This window comes from Adiantum capillus-veneris, chromosome 17 (genome assembly GCF_014529385.1).
Source record: "Adiantum capillus-veneris isolate H3 chromosome 17, ASM1452938v2, whole genome shotgun sequence".
Classification (NCBI taxonomy): domain Eukaryota; kingdom Viridiplantae; phylum Streptophyta; class Polypodiopsida; order Polypodiales; family Pteridaceae; genus Adiantum; species Adiantum capillus-veneris.
The window spans coordinates 114,348,240-114,363,808 of record NC_140947.1 but is presented as its reverse complement, the minus strand read 5'-3'; the positions used below and the strand labels follow the sequence as shown (position 1 = coordinate 114,363,808).

Genomic DNA, 15,569 nt, shown 5'->3' with positions numbered 1-15,569 from the left:
TCCACATAGGGGTTTAGTAATGTTTTTTCAGAATCTCTAATAAGTCTCACATATATTATTGTGTACCTACTTTTTTCTCTCATGTATGCAAGGATGGCTCCACAATAGAGAGAGTTTTTACCATCAAGTGACATGACAATGGTAAATTTTATCTAAACTATATTGTTTGAAAAGGTATTGTCATGTCACTTTATATACATTGGTTTGTGTGTAAGACTAGTTTGGTTTGTAAATGTGCATGGTTTGCAACGTTTCTTTAATTATTTCTTTGCTATACACTAGGACCATCTCTTTTCCCTTATTATCACTTTTGAAAATCTCTCTAATTAACATAAAACTCATTGAGAGACTCCTCGTTTTTTTTCTAGCTTGGAAAAACTTGCTGGCCATCTTGTAAGACTCATTTTTTTCTAATTGCATACTTGTAATATCGACAGAGTAACCAATTGAATATTTGATGAAATTTAGTTAAGAATCGTCCTATCTAAGATAAGATTTTGATATTTGGAAGGGGGGAGGATTTAAAAGATATTTGTCGAATCCTCCCCTACATCCTCCCCTCTTCTCTGTCCAAAAAAGTCTACCAGGAAACAAACAGCGAATGTTCCGCTTTTCTAAAAATGAAAATTAATTCTGTTTTCATTTCAATTTTAGTGTGTATCGTTTAAGCAATCCTGGGTAGGTAAGAAAAAACACGCCCTGTAGGATTCGAACCTTTCTTCCCCAAAAAGTCCACGAGCCTCCGAGGCTCCCAAGGAGAGAGCTCCTTTTTCTCACAATATTTAATACCCTTCTCCATTCTCCTTTTATACCCTTTCCTTTGAGCCACTTTCCCCTATGTGGGATAAGGTGGTTATCACATGGCATATTCTTTTCCATCTCCTCCCAACTTCCCACACATCAACTTTAATTTCCACCTTCACCTCTAAATTGGACACACTTTTCGGAGGCATAATGCATCACTCCGACCATCAAATGCCACTCAGCATTTCTTATTTTAGATCATCAAATTGGCCCAGTTGCCTTTGTCGCATGCACCTACATTCACTTTCTAAGTTGGGACCGCCCACTTCGGGTGCTCATAACTCATGATGTATAAGTCCGATTCACAAGCTATAAAGCATGGCCGAAAACACTTATTGAAAACCATGTTCTGGAGACTCGAACAACCCAAAACATCAACACCAAAGCTTGGTATAATCGCACCTTTGTACATGAATTTTTACACGACCACTTCCAAAACTTGCAGGGCTACGTACACATATATACATGAGGCTCGTGGGAAATCTTTTGGCATGACCTAGTGACTTTATTCTCATCCAAAAAATGCCTAAAAACAACCTTGTTAATCCTGTAAAGGGAGCTTAAACTCCTATTTACCATATGTAATCCAAGTGTTGGTGCTGCTAGCAGTCCGGCTTGGCTAATGATTAGATTTTACTCAAATATTTACTCGATTAATTGATGATGACAATGATTACCAAAGCTTTCAGTGTTTGTTGTTCTCTCTCTTCCACACCTCTCACAGCCAGAGACCCCATGCCTTCTGGGCTCACGTTTTGAACACATATCCCTTGACATCGCTCCATTTTTCTCACATGCAACAAAAAATAATCAACTCGTAAGTCCTCAGACATGGTAACGTTGATTGCAAAACATGAACAAAAATATCAATGTGTATGATTTCAATCTCATGCACCAACAATCTTTCACAGTACATGATCCACTCTTTATATGACATTATGCATAAAATAAAACTAGGAAATCTTAATTCAATGTAATTTCACACTGGAGGATTAGTTGTTTTCAGTCAATTAAGGATTGTAGCTCTCATCTTATGTAGTGACAAATATACATCAAATAAAACCTATGATAGTGTGAAAAGCAAGACTTCAAGGATCTTTATATACCCGCTTCATTGTTTTAGGACATCCATCCCTCAACTAACGACTAATTTCTAGTATATGCTCATTCTAAAACCAACTTCAACCCCTTTACGAACTAGTATATTCGTTACAATGAGCAAGGCTCTAAAGAGACCCAATTTGTACAACATGGTTCCTTTATTTTATGCCACGGTTTCTAATCATTGATGATGTGGTCACCATATTAAGAATCACGCTCATTCCAGTATTAGGACCTATGACTCGATAATCTTAGTTGAGTTCACAAGAAAAAATAACCCGACATAAGGATACACTCTCTAGGGATCTGTCTAGTGAAAAGGCTGAGAATGGCATTTTTTAAATAAGATGCCCCTTTGGACCTTTTTACTTCTGGAGGGACTCTTCAGACTTTTTATATAGTCTCACAAGCCCACCAGGAAATAAAAAAAGCCCGATGGGCTAACCGGTTAAGGAGGTTTCCACAGGTTAGCAAGAAGTTTATATTAATATCTAACATGGTTACGTGTTTTTGGAGTGTGATCACTCAACGTTATTAACATCTTTGTGAGTTTGTGATCATGTTAATGACATCCGTGGTATTCCTCATCTATGGAAAAATTATCCATATAAAGAAAATAGAAAAGCTCACTTTATCTTTATATTTCTAGATGAGTCTTTACACTTCATGCCCCGGGGTCTTCACTAAGGATTACCGTATGGTGTCACATGAGTGTACAATAGGGACCGTTTATGAGGCCGAAAAGGTAGATTTTACAAAAGAGCGTACCGTATATAGGGGGTAAAATGGCAGTTTTGGTGCACGCAGGTGACGTCTTCCTAGTACTACTAGTGAATCCCCCGAGCTTCATGCACGTCATCACTTTCACTATAATCTTCATGCTCATCTTTACACTCTCTACTTCATGCTCGTCTCGTCACTTCCAACTATAACTTTATATAAATGTGATAAAAGTAGAAATGCTCTAGTCATTCTCTTGCGCATATAATAATTGGTGTATATTAGCCACACAAATCATGTAGCCCTCCTATGCCATGCTCTGAGCAATTGGTTCACAATACTCTATTCAAGTTATCTTGGATGCATACTCAATTGGTCTCATATCCTCGTGGCACACTTTTATTGATGGTAAGTCACCGTATTCGAACATATTCTCCACCTTGATTTGATGTAGTCAAGAAATAACAATACTATTAATATCCATCTTTGCTAAGGTTTTTAATGTATCCATAAATTTGCATAAATTCTTTTACCATTGATTTAAGGTTTATCCTTCCTTATTCTCGCATGTGTATTAAACTTGAATTTATAAACCAATTTTTGACCAATATTCTTCTTTTTGTAATTTAATGACGGTATAAAATTGTAAGCCATAATGGTCACAACCAAACACGTGTACCCCTTCCCATTTGCAAATGCACTAGCAACAACATTGTCCCATGGTTGCAAGCTTTTAGCTTCTATGTCTTCATCTCCCATGGCTGTTATACTTTTCAAGCCAATTTTACAAATTCTACTTGAATTTCACAATTGCATCAGATGGCTCCCAATTGTTTATTTATTCTCAGCTTTCCCTTTTCAAAAGGAGAGGAGGTAAGTAAAGGACATCACCTTGGGGGGGGTCACTCAATAATTGTATGACTATCACGTGAGTGCATCAGAAGGGATTTTTAAATTATATAATTTCTCACATTTTCATATACAAAAGGGTGCCATAAAAAGAAATTGAGAAAAATTTTACAGATTGATTAAGAAAAGGGTGCATTTTATTTGTGAGAAATTCAAATACAAGGAGTTTTTAAAATATTCCTTAATGAACGCACTCAATATACATAATTCGTATATAGTGACCCCCGTGAGGACATCATTGAACCATTAGCTTTTGAGAAGATAACAAACGCATCCAAATACGGCCAATGTGTCTCCTCCAATGCATGGCAACTACATACAACTTTGCATGTGCACCTGTCTGTGCATAGAAGGGGTTTGAAAATAACTCTTGAATGACATGCTATATGCACTATAGTAGTGTTTTGTGAACTTTTGAAATCCAACTCTAGATGCTTCATTTCAAGAGCTTTTTATCATGCGTGCCTCACATTCCAATTATGCAATCTAGAGTATCACATGAGAAATGTCTATTTATGATGTTTGTAACCAGGACACATTGACAATCCATGCACTTCTGCCAGACTAGCATCTAGGAGTTTGAAGTGCAACACGAATGAACATAAACAAATGAAAGGGTCACGTCGACTTTCAAAAACAATAAGAAAAAATTGTTAGGTTGAATTAAACTGGTATTAGTGTTTGGGAAAGGATTGCATTAGCTTTGTTTTGAGCCGATTGGAAATCGAAACTAACTAGCTGCAAACCATGGTAAACGGAAGAAAAACCGATGAAATATATGAGAAAGTCGTCCAAAAATTATGCAAATCTCAAAAATTTTGCTAATATTTTCGCTTTTCTTCTTTGTGAGGAGGAAACTCGATCATCAACCGCTTAATAAAAGAGACTTTTTCGAATGTTAACACTAACTGAAATCAAGCTATAAAATGTAAGAAATGTAAAGCCATGTGAAGTTGTGAAATACAAAAGAACTAATTAATAATATGTGTGTGTATAAAATTTATTAGAATTATGCAAGGTGAATTAAGCTTCTCTTTAGCATTCTAAAACAAGAGAATGCAAAACAAGTGATAAAATCACAAGGCCTCCTTATAATTGATAGATTGGTCATATGATAAAATTTAGAATGCTTCAAATGAAAATCTTATTTTTAACTAGCTAAATCGTTTGCAAAATGTGGCCAGATTTAAAGCTTGCCTTTAAGAAAACTTGTAAAGTTGTAAAAGTTTTAGTGTAAATACATGCAAATGCTTCAAATGTTGTTAACCTTAAAGTCATTTCCATTGAAATATTAGCCTAAAAGTTAGGAAAGCATTAAATGTGCCCTTTATTCCACTGTTAAAACAAAAGAAATTGGCTAGCTCTTACCATAATAGAAATGCAAAGAGAGGGGGACTAAACCTTGGAGGGTATTCAATGAAGTTCACAATATTAAATCTGCAATCAAGACTAAGCACATGTATCTTGGAACATTCAAATGGCAAAGAAACATGGTTGTATATCCTCAATGTTTTCATTGCAAGTCAAGCTAGTTTTGGATCAATAGTCAACTTTTAAAAAAAATAGGGACTTGTCGCCATCATTTGTCTGTGTGGCACTGCCCCACCCCTTGCCATGCCTGCCTTTGGGAAACCCCCCTAGCCATTGCTCACCCTCAGACAGATCGTTTGTCTCTATGGATGCAACGAAAGTATAACCTATCATTTGCACTGTGTGTGTGTGTGTGTGTGTGTGTGTGTGTGTGTGTGTGTGTGTGTGTGTGAACTTCCAAGATTTTGTACTTGCTTAATTCAGGTGGGATAGTCCTGACAAAGCATTGTCGCCTGCTCAAAACTCAACAAGGTTGCTTTAGTTGCCAAGAGATACAAAGAGAGCACTTGTAAGCCGGTTTGTGTGAAACAACATTTACATAAGAGATTCAAGGTTACCATAATTCTACTGGTATACTTCCTGTGAGAAAATTTTTGCTCAGATTTGCATTTTCGAGCAACTGAAGATTACCATACTCTTTTGGAAGGCTGTTAGAGATGCTATTGTTGCTAATGTCGAGTATGAGAAGCCCTGAAAGTGAACCAAGCTCCATGGAAGATCGCCTAGAAAGCCATTATGCGAAAGGTACAAAACCTACAAAGACATACATTTTGCCAGGCTTGTAGGGAGAGAGAGTCATATCTTCGTCCAGTCTGTCAACACGCATAAAGAAAAAAAACATAGGCATCGGCTGCATGCCCTCAACTGAGAGAGAGAGAGAGAGAGAGAGAGAGAGAGAGAGAGAGAGAGAGAGAACTATCGTCGGCTGACACTCCTTGACAGAGCTCTAGCTATCTCGACCCCCTTTGCTCCCACTACATCCTCACAATTTAAAGAAAAAGTATCCTCCATGCAAGCCCCCCCCACCCCCAAATCGTTGCCTATGTGTGCTCCCCCCCCCCCTCCTTGTGTTTCCTTGATGCGCACATCTTCCACCCGAGTCAAAAGTTCACTACCTACACCTCATGCCCTTGCTGTACAACCCTCCTTGCAGTGGAGAGAACCCACAGTTGCCTTCACTCCACATACCGTCCACCTTATGCCCTCTTATGTAGGGCCTCCCTTGCGCATAAACGAGATGGAGAGAGATGCACATCTGCACTATAAGGAAATGAGAGGAAAGGAGCAAGAGATGCAGCACGTCCAGTGGGTGCCACCCTGTAGAGAAACAAAAGCGAGAGAGATGGTACTGGTTTGTATCCAAGATTCCAAAAGAAACTTGTCAATTTAAAGAAAAATCATGTCTCGTACGCCAGCTCTGCCCCACGCCCAACTCCCTGCACACACACCATCAGCTTTGTGCCGAGCTTGTACCCCCATCGCCCCTGTCATGACTTCTACAGATGAAATACACACACACACACACACACACACACACATACACACACACACAGACAAATACCGTGGGCTGTTAGAAACAAGAGATAAAACCCTGAGCTCAAATTGTTTCTCTATCGAAGTCAAGGTTGCTTTTTTGATACCTAGAGGCAAACGTTACGAACTTGTGAGCGTGATGGACTCTGTGAAGTTGCACCCACCCCCCACTATTGTTGTCTGTTTTAGCTTCCTTGCCTCTGTAGCCCGATCTACACCTGGGATGCTTCCCTCTCTCACGACCCTCCTCCTCGCAGATGCCATCTCCATCTCTGCTTCACATTCATCATATCATGCTGCCTTGACCACATCGCTTTTCCCTCGAGTTACACCTGTGCGTAGCACCCTCTGTATCTGCTGCGGTTCAACATTGAACCCCATGTTTCGACCTGATCCACCCGACGGCCTCGACATGCCCCTCACAGAGCTGGAGTCTTGACATGAAGACCTTAAAGATACCCTAATTTGTAAAGAATCCTCTCTCTCTCTCTCTCTCTCTCTCTCTCTCTCTCTTCCCCAAACTTCCCCAAAACGAAACTCTTGAGATTCTTATTAATAAGCCCACTTTCCAAAATCTGACAGACCCACTTGCTTAATGCATGGCTCACGTTGAACGAATATCAATAATTTAAATGAGTGTTCACTATCTTATTTCAACCAATCAATATTTTTGACCTATAAAAAAATGCTTGAAAATACAATTCAACCTCTTTTCTATTTTAATCAACAAAAAGAAAAGGCATCTCTATAGTCTTTGGGCTCTCGGCATGCCAAAAAACAAATATCTGTTTGTGTGTGAAATTTACTAAAATTATATAAGGTGAAACTTCACTTTAGCATTCTAAAACAATAGAATGCAAGAAAAATAAAGACATGTCAAATGTGAAATGAAAGATAAGTCTCCATCACGCACGGAAACAATGAAAGACCCCCTAACCCAAGTTACCAACCCACAAGGGTTTCTCTTAAAAAGCCAAAAAGTACATGTTAGAGGACAAATTGCAATACATAAAGTGGAGTATAACTCTGTCGGTATTTGTAGCGCGCAAGCATACACACTTGTAGTTATAAGTTTGCATATATTATAGATTACCTTGGTATATAATCGGCCATCATACCTAGATGCAGGTGAAGCTAGCAACTCATGTATAGCAGGGCTGGTAGAGGTATGTATTAATAAACTCTCTGAGGATGCAAATTTGTGAAGCGTCTAGCCACTGCACCAGGAAGGGGTGAGTATATCGGCGTCTGCTCTAATGGGGGGGGAACCTGGCTTGGATGAGTGGAGCCTTGATCGATGTGTTTGCGAAGCAATTGAAGCATACTGACCTCGGATCGGTACCAGTAGTTGTCTTCGATGGGATTGATGGCTTTGATGACTGCGGAATCGCAACTAGAGTTCATGATAAGCGGAAGGTACGCTACCTGGACTCTCAGCCGGTGCGGTTCGGCCCTGCTGGCCATGAACTGCAACTTTTCTCGCAGCTTCGTCTGATCTGCATCGCCAAAAGGGGCCGCAGGGGGCTGCTGCTCGCTGCTGTTGAGCTGCAGCTCGTAGAACTTAATAAGGGCTCTAACGAGAGCGAGAGAGCGCACCAAGGTGGGGTCGATGAGATCCACAAGGCGCTGCACCAAGAGCGTCCCCCGTGTAGTTTTTGTACTCTGAATGAGGCGCAACCCTTCGGGGCTCAACCATGCTAGTACCCCTACGCTGGTGGCGGCCGCCCACCCTACTTGCCCGGTCCCCACCGTGTCCGCCAGCTTGGTCAACACCTCGTCCGGCAGGGTAAGCCGGCCCTCCCCCCCCCCCCCCCCCCCCCCCAAGGTAACATCCGCCTAGAACCCCACCATGTGCGCTGCCGCCAGCCTCATGAACGTATCCTAGTCTGCATCCAAACATCTCATCAGAAAATCCAGCCCCACCCTGTGAGCGTACACGTACCTAATTAGCTCCGTGTGATTCCTGGCTACCCTCTCCGCCTGCACATTCCGCTGAAATTCGCCCGCTAGCGTGCTGAAGGCGAAGCGCAAGAGTTGATCCCACTCGTCGTGGACGGCATGTGTCATCCCATAAGAGCTGATCATCCAATTCTCAAGCACTGTGTCGAAGTACCTCAAAATGTTTTGCTCAGAAGTGCTGCTGAGAGTCAGAAAGGCTACGGCGGAGCAGGCAAGTTGGAGGAGCGCCACAAGCGAGTTGATGCCGACGAGGCTGTAAAAAATACGGAGGGAGGAGACCAGATTATGGGTGGAGCTGCTGGTGTGGGAGTAGGGGACGGAGCAGTTGAAACTGAGACTCAAGGAGGACAGGACTAAGCTAGGGGAGATGAAGGTGAACTAGAGAATGAGGGAGGCGGGCGGGCATGGCGGGCGCGGCGGTGGTGGGGGTCGTGAGCGGGATCGATAAGGTGGGGGTCCTGACTAAGGTAAGCGAGAGCGCGGGTCAGTAGGCGGGAGAAGAAGGAGACTGAGGCGAGGCGGCCACCTTCCAAAAGCAGCAAGCAGAGGGGAAGTCACGGGCATTGAGGGAGGAAACAAAAGATCCCAGCAGCACCACGGTGGCCCTGCAGGTGAGGTTACATAACCCCAGGAAACGAGAAAGCGCATTTCCGTGCTCTGCCGATCTGCCACTCGTAAGCATGTATGGGACGTCTCACCCGGGCGCCTCCTCCATAGCTCTTAACCACCATCCACAGCTGCCCTGCTTCTCGATTCGCCGCCGGTTGCATATTGTTCTCCAATTATGCTTCTACTACCGGGCTCATTATAGTGATTTGTACCCTCCATATAAAACCTAAACCAGTACGTGGAGGCTTGTGCCTACCTGGTCAAAATGGTCCAAGCTTTAAGAGACGTTTACTAATGATATTAATTATCATTATCAATACTATTGTGCACATGAATTCTCTCTCTCTCTCTCTCTCTCTCTCTCTCTCTCACACACACACACACACACACACTCCCCCCCCCCAAGCACTGGATCACATGAGGAAGAAGAGTGCGGTGTCTGAGTACCACATGCTATGAGCTTCATCCACAAGCGAACCTTAAGTCGGTCCATGATCGAGTACTCCGTCCTTCTTAGAGGTTTAGATATGAATTTCAAGGCTGTGAAGTAGAGGGAGCTAGCCAAAAGGTATTTTAACTTGGTGAAAATTCACTATAGCCTACATATAAGAATTTCATATTAAGAGGCTTTTTTGTGAGAGAGAAAAAAAGAAAGTGACACTATTAGTTTAAAACATGTGGTATAATAATAAATTTTTTTATAAAAAAACTATAGCAATGAACTATTTACATTACAACATATTCCAAAAGCATAAAAAATAATGTTTGAGATAGTACTCAATGCCTTTCTTTAAAGAGAGAGTTACACAAATGTCAACACCCTCTCACAAGAACGTAAAATAAATAATAAACAAGGTGAAGACCTCATGATGACCTCAAGAAGGTAACATTTTTTGCTGTAATGAATTGAGAGATCACTAGAACACATTTGACTTGTTAATAGAGAGAAAGAGAGAGATGTACGTGCACACACATGTGCACACTCACTCACTCTTAGTGCAAAGGATTGAACAAGCAAGAGGGACTAGTAGCCGAGCGTATGCCTAGAGTGTCTTCTCTCTCTCTCTCTCTCTCTCTCTCTCTCTCTCTCTCTCTCTATGGGGAGGGGTCCATGACAGACAGAGGCCTCAAGTGGTCTGCAAGGTTTGTGTGTGCAAGGCCAAAGCCGCAGAGAGGCATGAGGAGATCAGGGTGAAGAAAGATGGGGAAGGGAATTTAGGAGGCTATCTTTCAAGAAATGTAATTAACACCATATTAGAGAGTTTGAGATTTTAGAGCCAATTTGGGAATCACCAATGTCTTCAAGATTTGGCCATATGGACAAATCTCAAAATATTTTTTAAGACCTAAGGCGTCCACAAGGTAGTACTAGAAAAGGTCTTTCGAGCCATGCTAAAAAACTTTGGCTAACATTTGGTCATATGGTCAAATATTAATTGGAAAATTCCCAAATTCACCAATATGGTGTTAATTTCTTTTAATTGTACATGTACGTACATCCTTTTGTTAAATGCTTTCTAAGTGGAACTAAGCGAGATTCCTTAAAAAAACAAAAGTTTCCAATGCGACTATATTAGAAAAGCATCTATGTGTGTGTGTGTGTGTGTGTGTGTGTGTGTGTGTGTGCTTTGCCAATCGGAATTCTCTCTCTATCACCGTCAAGAGGACATGAAAATCCCTCCCCCCTTATCTCTCTCGCATCTTTGCTTTCTTTCTTTTTTTGGTTTAAATTTTGCATCAAAAGATCTGAAGTCTTGAAGCTAGTTGATGCGGTACTGACACATATGGGATGACTGTCGTAAGAAGATAACTTGGTCACTAGGTTGGCTAAGAGCTTCACCTACAACAAATTCTAACTCGGTCCATGTTCAAGTGCTCCTTCCTTTTTAGAGGGTCAGATATGAATATCAAGGCTATGAAGTAGGAGGAGCTAGCTGAAAAGTATTTTTAACCAGGTGAAAATTCACTATGCCCTATATATAAGAATTTCATATCAAGAGGCTTGTTTGTGAGAGACAAAAATAGAAAGTGACACTATTATTTTCAAACATGTGGTATCATAATAAAATATTTTTCCTTTAAAAAAAGTAGGAGTGAACTATTTACATTACAATATATTCCAAAAGCACAAAAAACAATGATTGACATAGTACTCAATGCCTCTCTTTAAAGAGAGGTACACAAATGTCAACAACCTCCCACAAGAGCGTAAAATCGATAATAAACAAGGTGAACACTTCATGATGACCTCAAGAAGGCAACATTTTTTTCTGTAATAAATTGAGTGATTAGTAGAACACGTTTGACATGTTGAGAGAGAGAGAGAGAGAGAGAGAGAGAGAGATGTACATGCACAAACACACGCACACTCACTCACTTTTATATTGAAGTTCAAATGAATATAGTAAGGCTTTATTACACAGAAAACTTAAAGGATCGTAATTGCCATCACATTTATAAGGTTCTTCTCATTCATATATATATATATAGAGAGAGAGAGAGAGAGAGAGAGAGAGAGAGAGAGAGAGAGAGATGCATGTGCACACACACACACACACACACACGCACATTCACTCCTTTCATAACGAAAATGTTCAAATGAGTATAGTAAGGATTCATTAAAAAGAAAACTCAAAGGATCATAATTGCCATCACATTTATAAGGTTCTTTCTCATATATATATATGTGTGTGTGTGTGTGTGTCAAATAGCTTTTAACATTGCATACCAACAATCACTACAAGAGGTTGTGTGCTCTTGTGACGCTGTTAGCGACGGAAATACACTGGGTTTTTATAACCCCCGGCGTCGCTAAAACCGTCGCTAACAGCGTCGCTACGAGAGCGTCGCTATAGGCGTCGCTATATAGCGACGCCTATAGCGACGCTCTCACAGAAGAGTATAGCGACGCATATAGCGACGCTACAGAGCCATAAATAGCGACGCCTGAGAGAATATTTTTTTGGTGGCAGGGCATTGAATGCCCTGCCACCCATCAACCATATTGTACTTGATTCACTTTTTTAAAAAAGTGCAAAGGTAGATAATAGACCCAAAATAGTCACCCACAAGACGCATTGTTTGCAAAATTGACAATTGTACACATCATAGGCAAACTGAATTGATTGGCAAATGTAATAATGACAATTGTACAACATCATAGGCATAAAGAATTGATTGGCAAAAGGAATTGCGGTGACAAATGTAATAATATACATGGTTCAAAAAGACGTATAAAATCCGTCTCATGATACATAAGCTATGAGAAACCCTAAACTAATGCTATCTAGCTACGGCTAAACTGACGTCGTCTAATCAGACGTCTCATCGCGTCCAAGCGGCGTATCTGTCGGATTCTGCAAAAAAAGATAATAAGACAGCGTCTGTCTCCACCGGCGTCTGGGCGCCGAAGCGAGGAGTGTCGAGTGGGGTGGCTCCTGGCGGAGTAGGTAGAGGTGTGTAGCTTCTAGGAACAGTCAACCGTGCAAAACCTGGCATAGATGGCGATGCTGTGGCTGGTGTGGGGGCGGGCAAAGAAGGGGAGGGTAAAGAGCCTCGTCGAACACGAGGCGGTGTGGAGGCATCGGTGGCGGAATCCCCACAACAACCGCCACCGCCACCACTAGAGCGCCGGTGTCTAGACGAGTGTGACGCTCGTCTCGTCGACGCCGAAGCTTCAGAGCGCGCCGAATGCTCCGAAAGAGAGGGAGATGCGGATGGTGTAGGAACGCGCGATGATGCGCCAGAGCGATGACGCTCCACGTACCACTGTCTCTGCTGCGGTGACAAAGAAGAAAGAAACTCCTCATCATCCATACCTGCATTAAACACACGAATATTTAAACTTAATATTGAATGAATAGAGTAGACAATGACGCAAAGACCATTAAATACAATGACGTAATGACGCATATAAATACAATGACGCAATGAATCGAGTGATAGAAGAGGCAAGTCGAAAACTCAGAATTTTCAATCAAAAGATGTGAGCGCGAGTAGAAAAGAGCGTTACACACCATGGAAGCTACTTAGAGAGCCAGAGCTTTTACAGCACGGAGCAAAATTGTTCAAATACAATATTTGTGGCTTTAAGAGATCTCTCTCTCATCCTCGCATAACTCAGCATAACTTCCTATATCTATATAGAGCTCTCCATTTAAACACATATCCTCTGTTTCATTTTGTAGCTCCTCTGCATGCACCCCATATAGAGTAGTAGCATCTTGATGCTCGTCTGGCACCACCGCAGCGGCTTCTGATTGAGCATCTTCTCTGATCTCCTCCATTGATGTCGTTGTGATTGGCACATGGTAGCCTTCATACGTCCTTGCACTACGAGGGGCTACCTCTATGACGTACCACCAGTTTGATGTAGACTTTGTAGGATGAAATACTACCTGCCAGAGCCACATAACTTACATGAGAGCTTTCAAGCACATAACTTGTAAAAGGGGGATGTTAACTATTTATATACTTACTTGTTCACAATGCTCGGGTAGTACGAAAGTGTCTCTTAGGTCAGTCCATTTCTTAGTAGAATCCACCTCAAGAAAACCAGACTCTCCTCTACGCACAGTAGCGTTTCGACCCTCCATGATTATCTTGAACCATTGCACGTCAAACAAGTCGACAAAAAATCCTCTGTAATCGATCCTCAAAATCTCTTGCAGCGTGCCGAAGTAAGTGAGTTCCGCCACCACGGGATCTGCATCAGAGGAACGTCGTCGACTAGACTGTTCAAATTTTGCCATGATTCCACAATCTTGAGTAAAACGCTTTTTGTCGATTCGTTCCACCCTAAAATGTCGACCTTTACACCATGCTGCTGTGTATGACTTATACTACAACGAACAAAGATTATGAGTGGCCGTTCAAACGTTTATAAATAAAGTCACTTGCTAGTCGTACATTGCAAACTTACCTTGGTCGCGCAACCCCGAGAGTACTCCCACTCTTCTTCAGTCACTTCGTCACCGCATTGTTGTGCGCTTTTCAATTGGTTGTGCAACCATCTTAAGCTCATGAAGGTTGGTAGGCTCTCCAGAACCGCTGGATAGTGCATCGGTGGTCGTCTTCCCCGTCTCCACTCGATTCGTGCCCTTTGTCGCTCTTGCTTTGCATCCTCATATTGTGAAATCCACTTTTGCATCACTGGATTGTGAAGCATGCAAAATCGGTTGATTTTAGCCTCTAGATCTTCCGTCATCTTCTTCTCAACACCGAGATTGCACATGACAATCCCAGATATGCGCTCATCATCTATGGTTCGCCATAGCGTGTCCCGGGATTTATCAAATCCGTCTAGCCACTCTCCAATGTACACTAGGGACTCTGATACCAACCAACCTTCTGCCATGCTACCCTCCGGACGTGCCTTTTGACGCACATATCCCTTAAGCGTTTTCATGAAACGCTCTAAGAAGAACATCCATCTGGAATGAACTGTGCCAGCTATTTCCACCTCATCAACTATGTGAACAAGAAGATGCACCTGAATGGTTAGTATTGTAGTAGGAAAATGTTTCTCAAACATGCACACAAGCTCCGCAGCATTTAGTTTGGCGAATGGTATGGAGTCTACGTCGATCTCCTTTTGTGAGATCCATTGCACCAGCTTTGCAAGTTTGTAGATTGTGTTACGGATGTCGAGAGACAAACATCCCTCAATGGCAACCGATAAAATAAACTGTAAAGTATGTGCAGCAATGATATTAAAGTCCACATTTTATGCAATGATATTAAAGTCCACTATGAACGTACCTGACACATTTTATGCCAATCGTGTGACTTCAAACCGGTAAGCTTTCCTTCTTTAGTAAAACACGTTCGGAGCGAGTGCATTACGCCAGTGGGGGTCCGCAAAGATCGAATGGCCTCTTTTACTTTGCGTTCTTGGGCTCCTGTGAAAATCCATGGTGCTTTAGGAAGTTTTATCGATCCATCAGACGCTGTTTGCGGCCAATATTGCTCCATACGATCCACATTTCTAAGGTCAACTCTGGCTCCCAAAGTATCTTTCTTGCTGGTCAAATGGTCCCATAGTAGATTACCCACATTCTTGAATATGTGCATTGGATCGAGCAAGTGATTGATCACGAGTCGGGGCCAGTATGGTAACTCGTACCATAGAGATAGTCTCTTCATCCCTGGAGGCAATCCGTCATCGCACATCTCCTTCTACTCTAACCATGCTTGTGCAGACATCCTTGGTGGCTCTCTTCCCAAAAAGCCGTCGCGTAACACATGATTCTCCGGAAGATACGCTTGATGACCTTCGTAGATTTGCTTCTTCAGTGAGGGTGCCCTACGTGCATTCAGTCTAGGTCCACATGTGACACATGCTCTGTATCCGCTTGTTTGAAGCCCTGCATGTATACACATGATAATAGATCAACTATGGGGAAAAACAAGATTTACAGTGTCTGAGTGAGGAGTGTCAATAGATCACCTGAGCATTCTGTTAGCCCGGGATAGTCATGCATGGTCCACATTAGAATACCTCTGATCAAAGCATTCCGTCGTCCTGTGTGTCGGCTCATATCCACCACCTCTATGCCAATCCA

General features: G+C 42.0%; 1 protein-coding gene across 1 annotated transcript; it reads left to right on the top strand.

Annotated features, from left to right (window-relative positions):
* Positions 1–7,361: 7,361 nt before the first annotated feature.
* On the top strand, positions 7,362–9,272 carry LOC147437908 (uncharacterized). Its single transcript, XM_086486030.1, has one exon. The coding sequence runs from the start codon at positions 7,717–7,719 to the stop codon at positions 8,137–8,139; it is 423 nt and encodes a 140-aa protein (XP_086342156.1). The 5' UTR covers positions 7,362–7,716; the 3' UTR covers positions 8,140–9,272.
* The last annotated feature ends 6,297 nt before the right edge of the window (positions 9,273–15,569 follow it).

Bases quoted from the DNA above. Each gene is read 5' to 3' on its own strand.
- LOC147437908 (XM_086486030.1), top strand. From the start codon at position 7,717: ATGAGTGGAGCCTTGATCGATGTGTTTGCGAAGCAATTGAAGCATACT.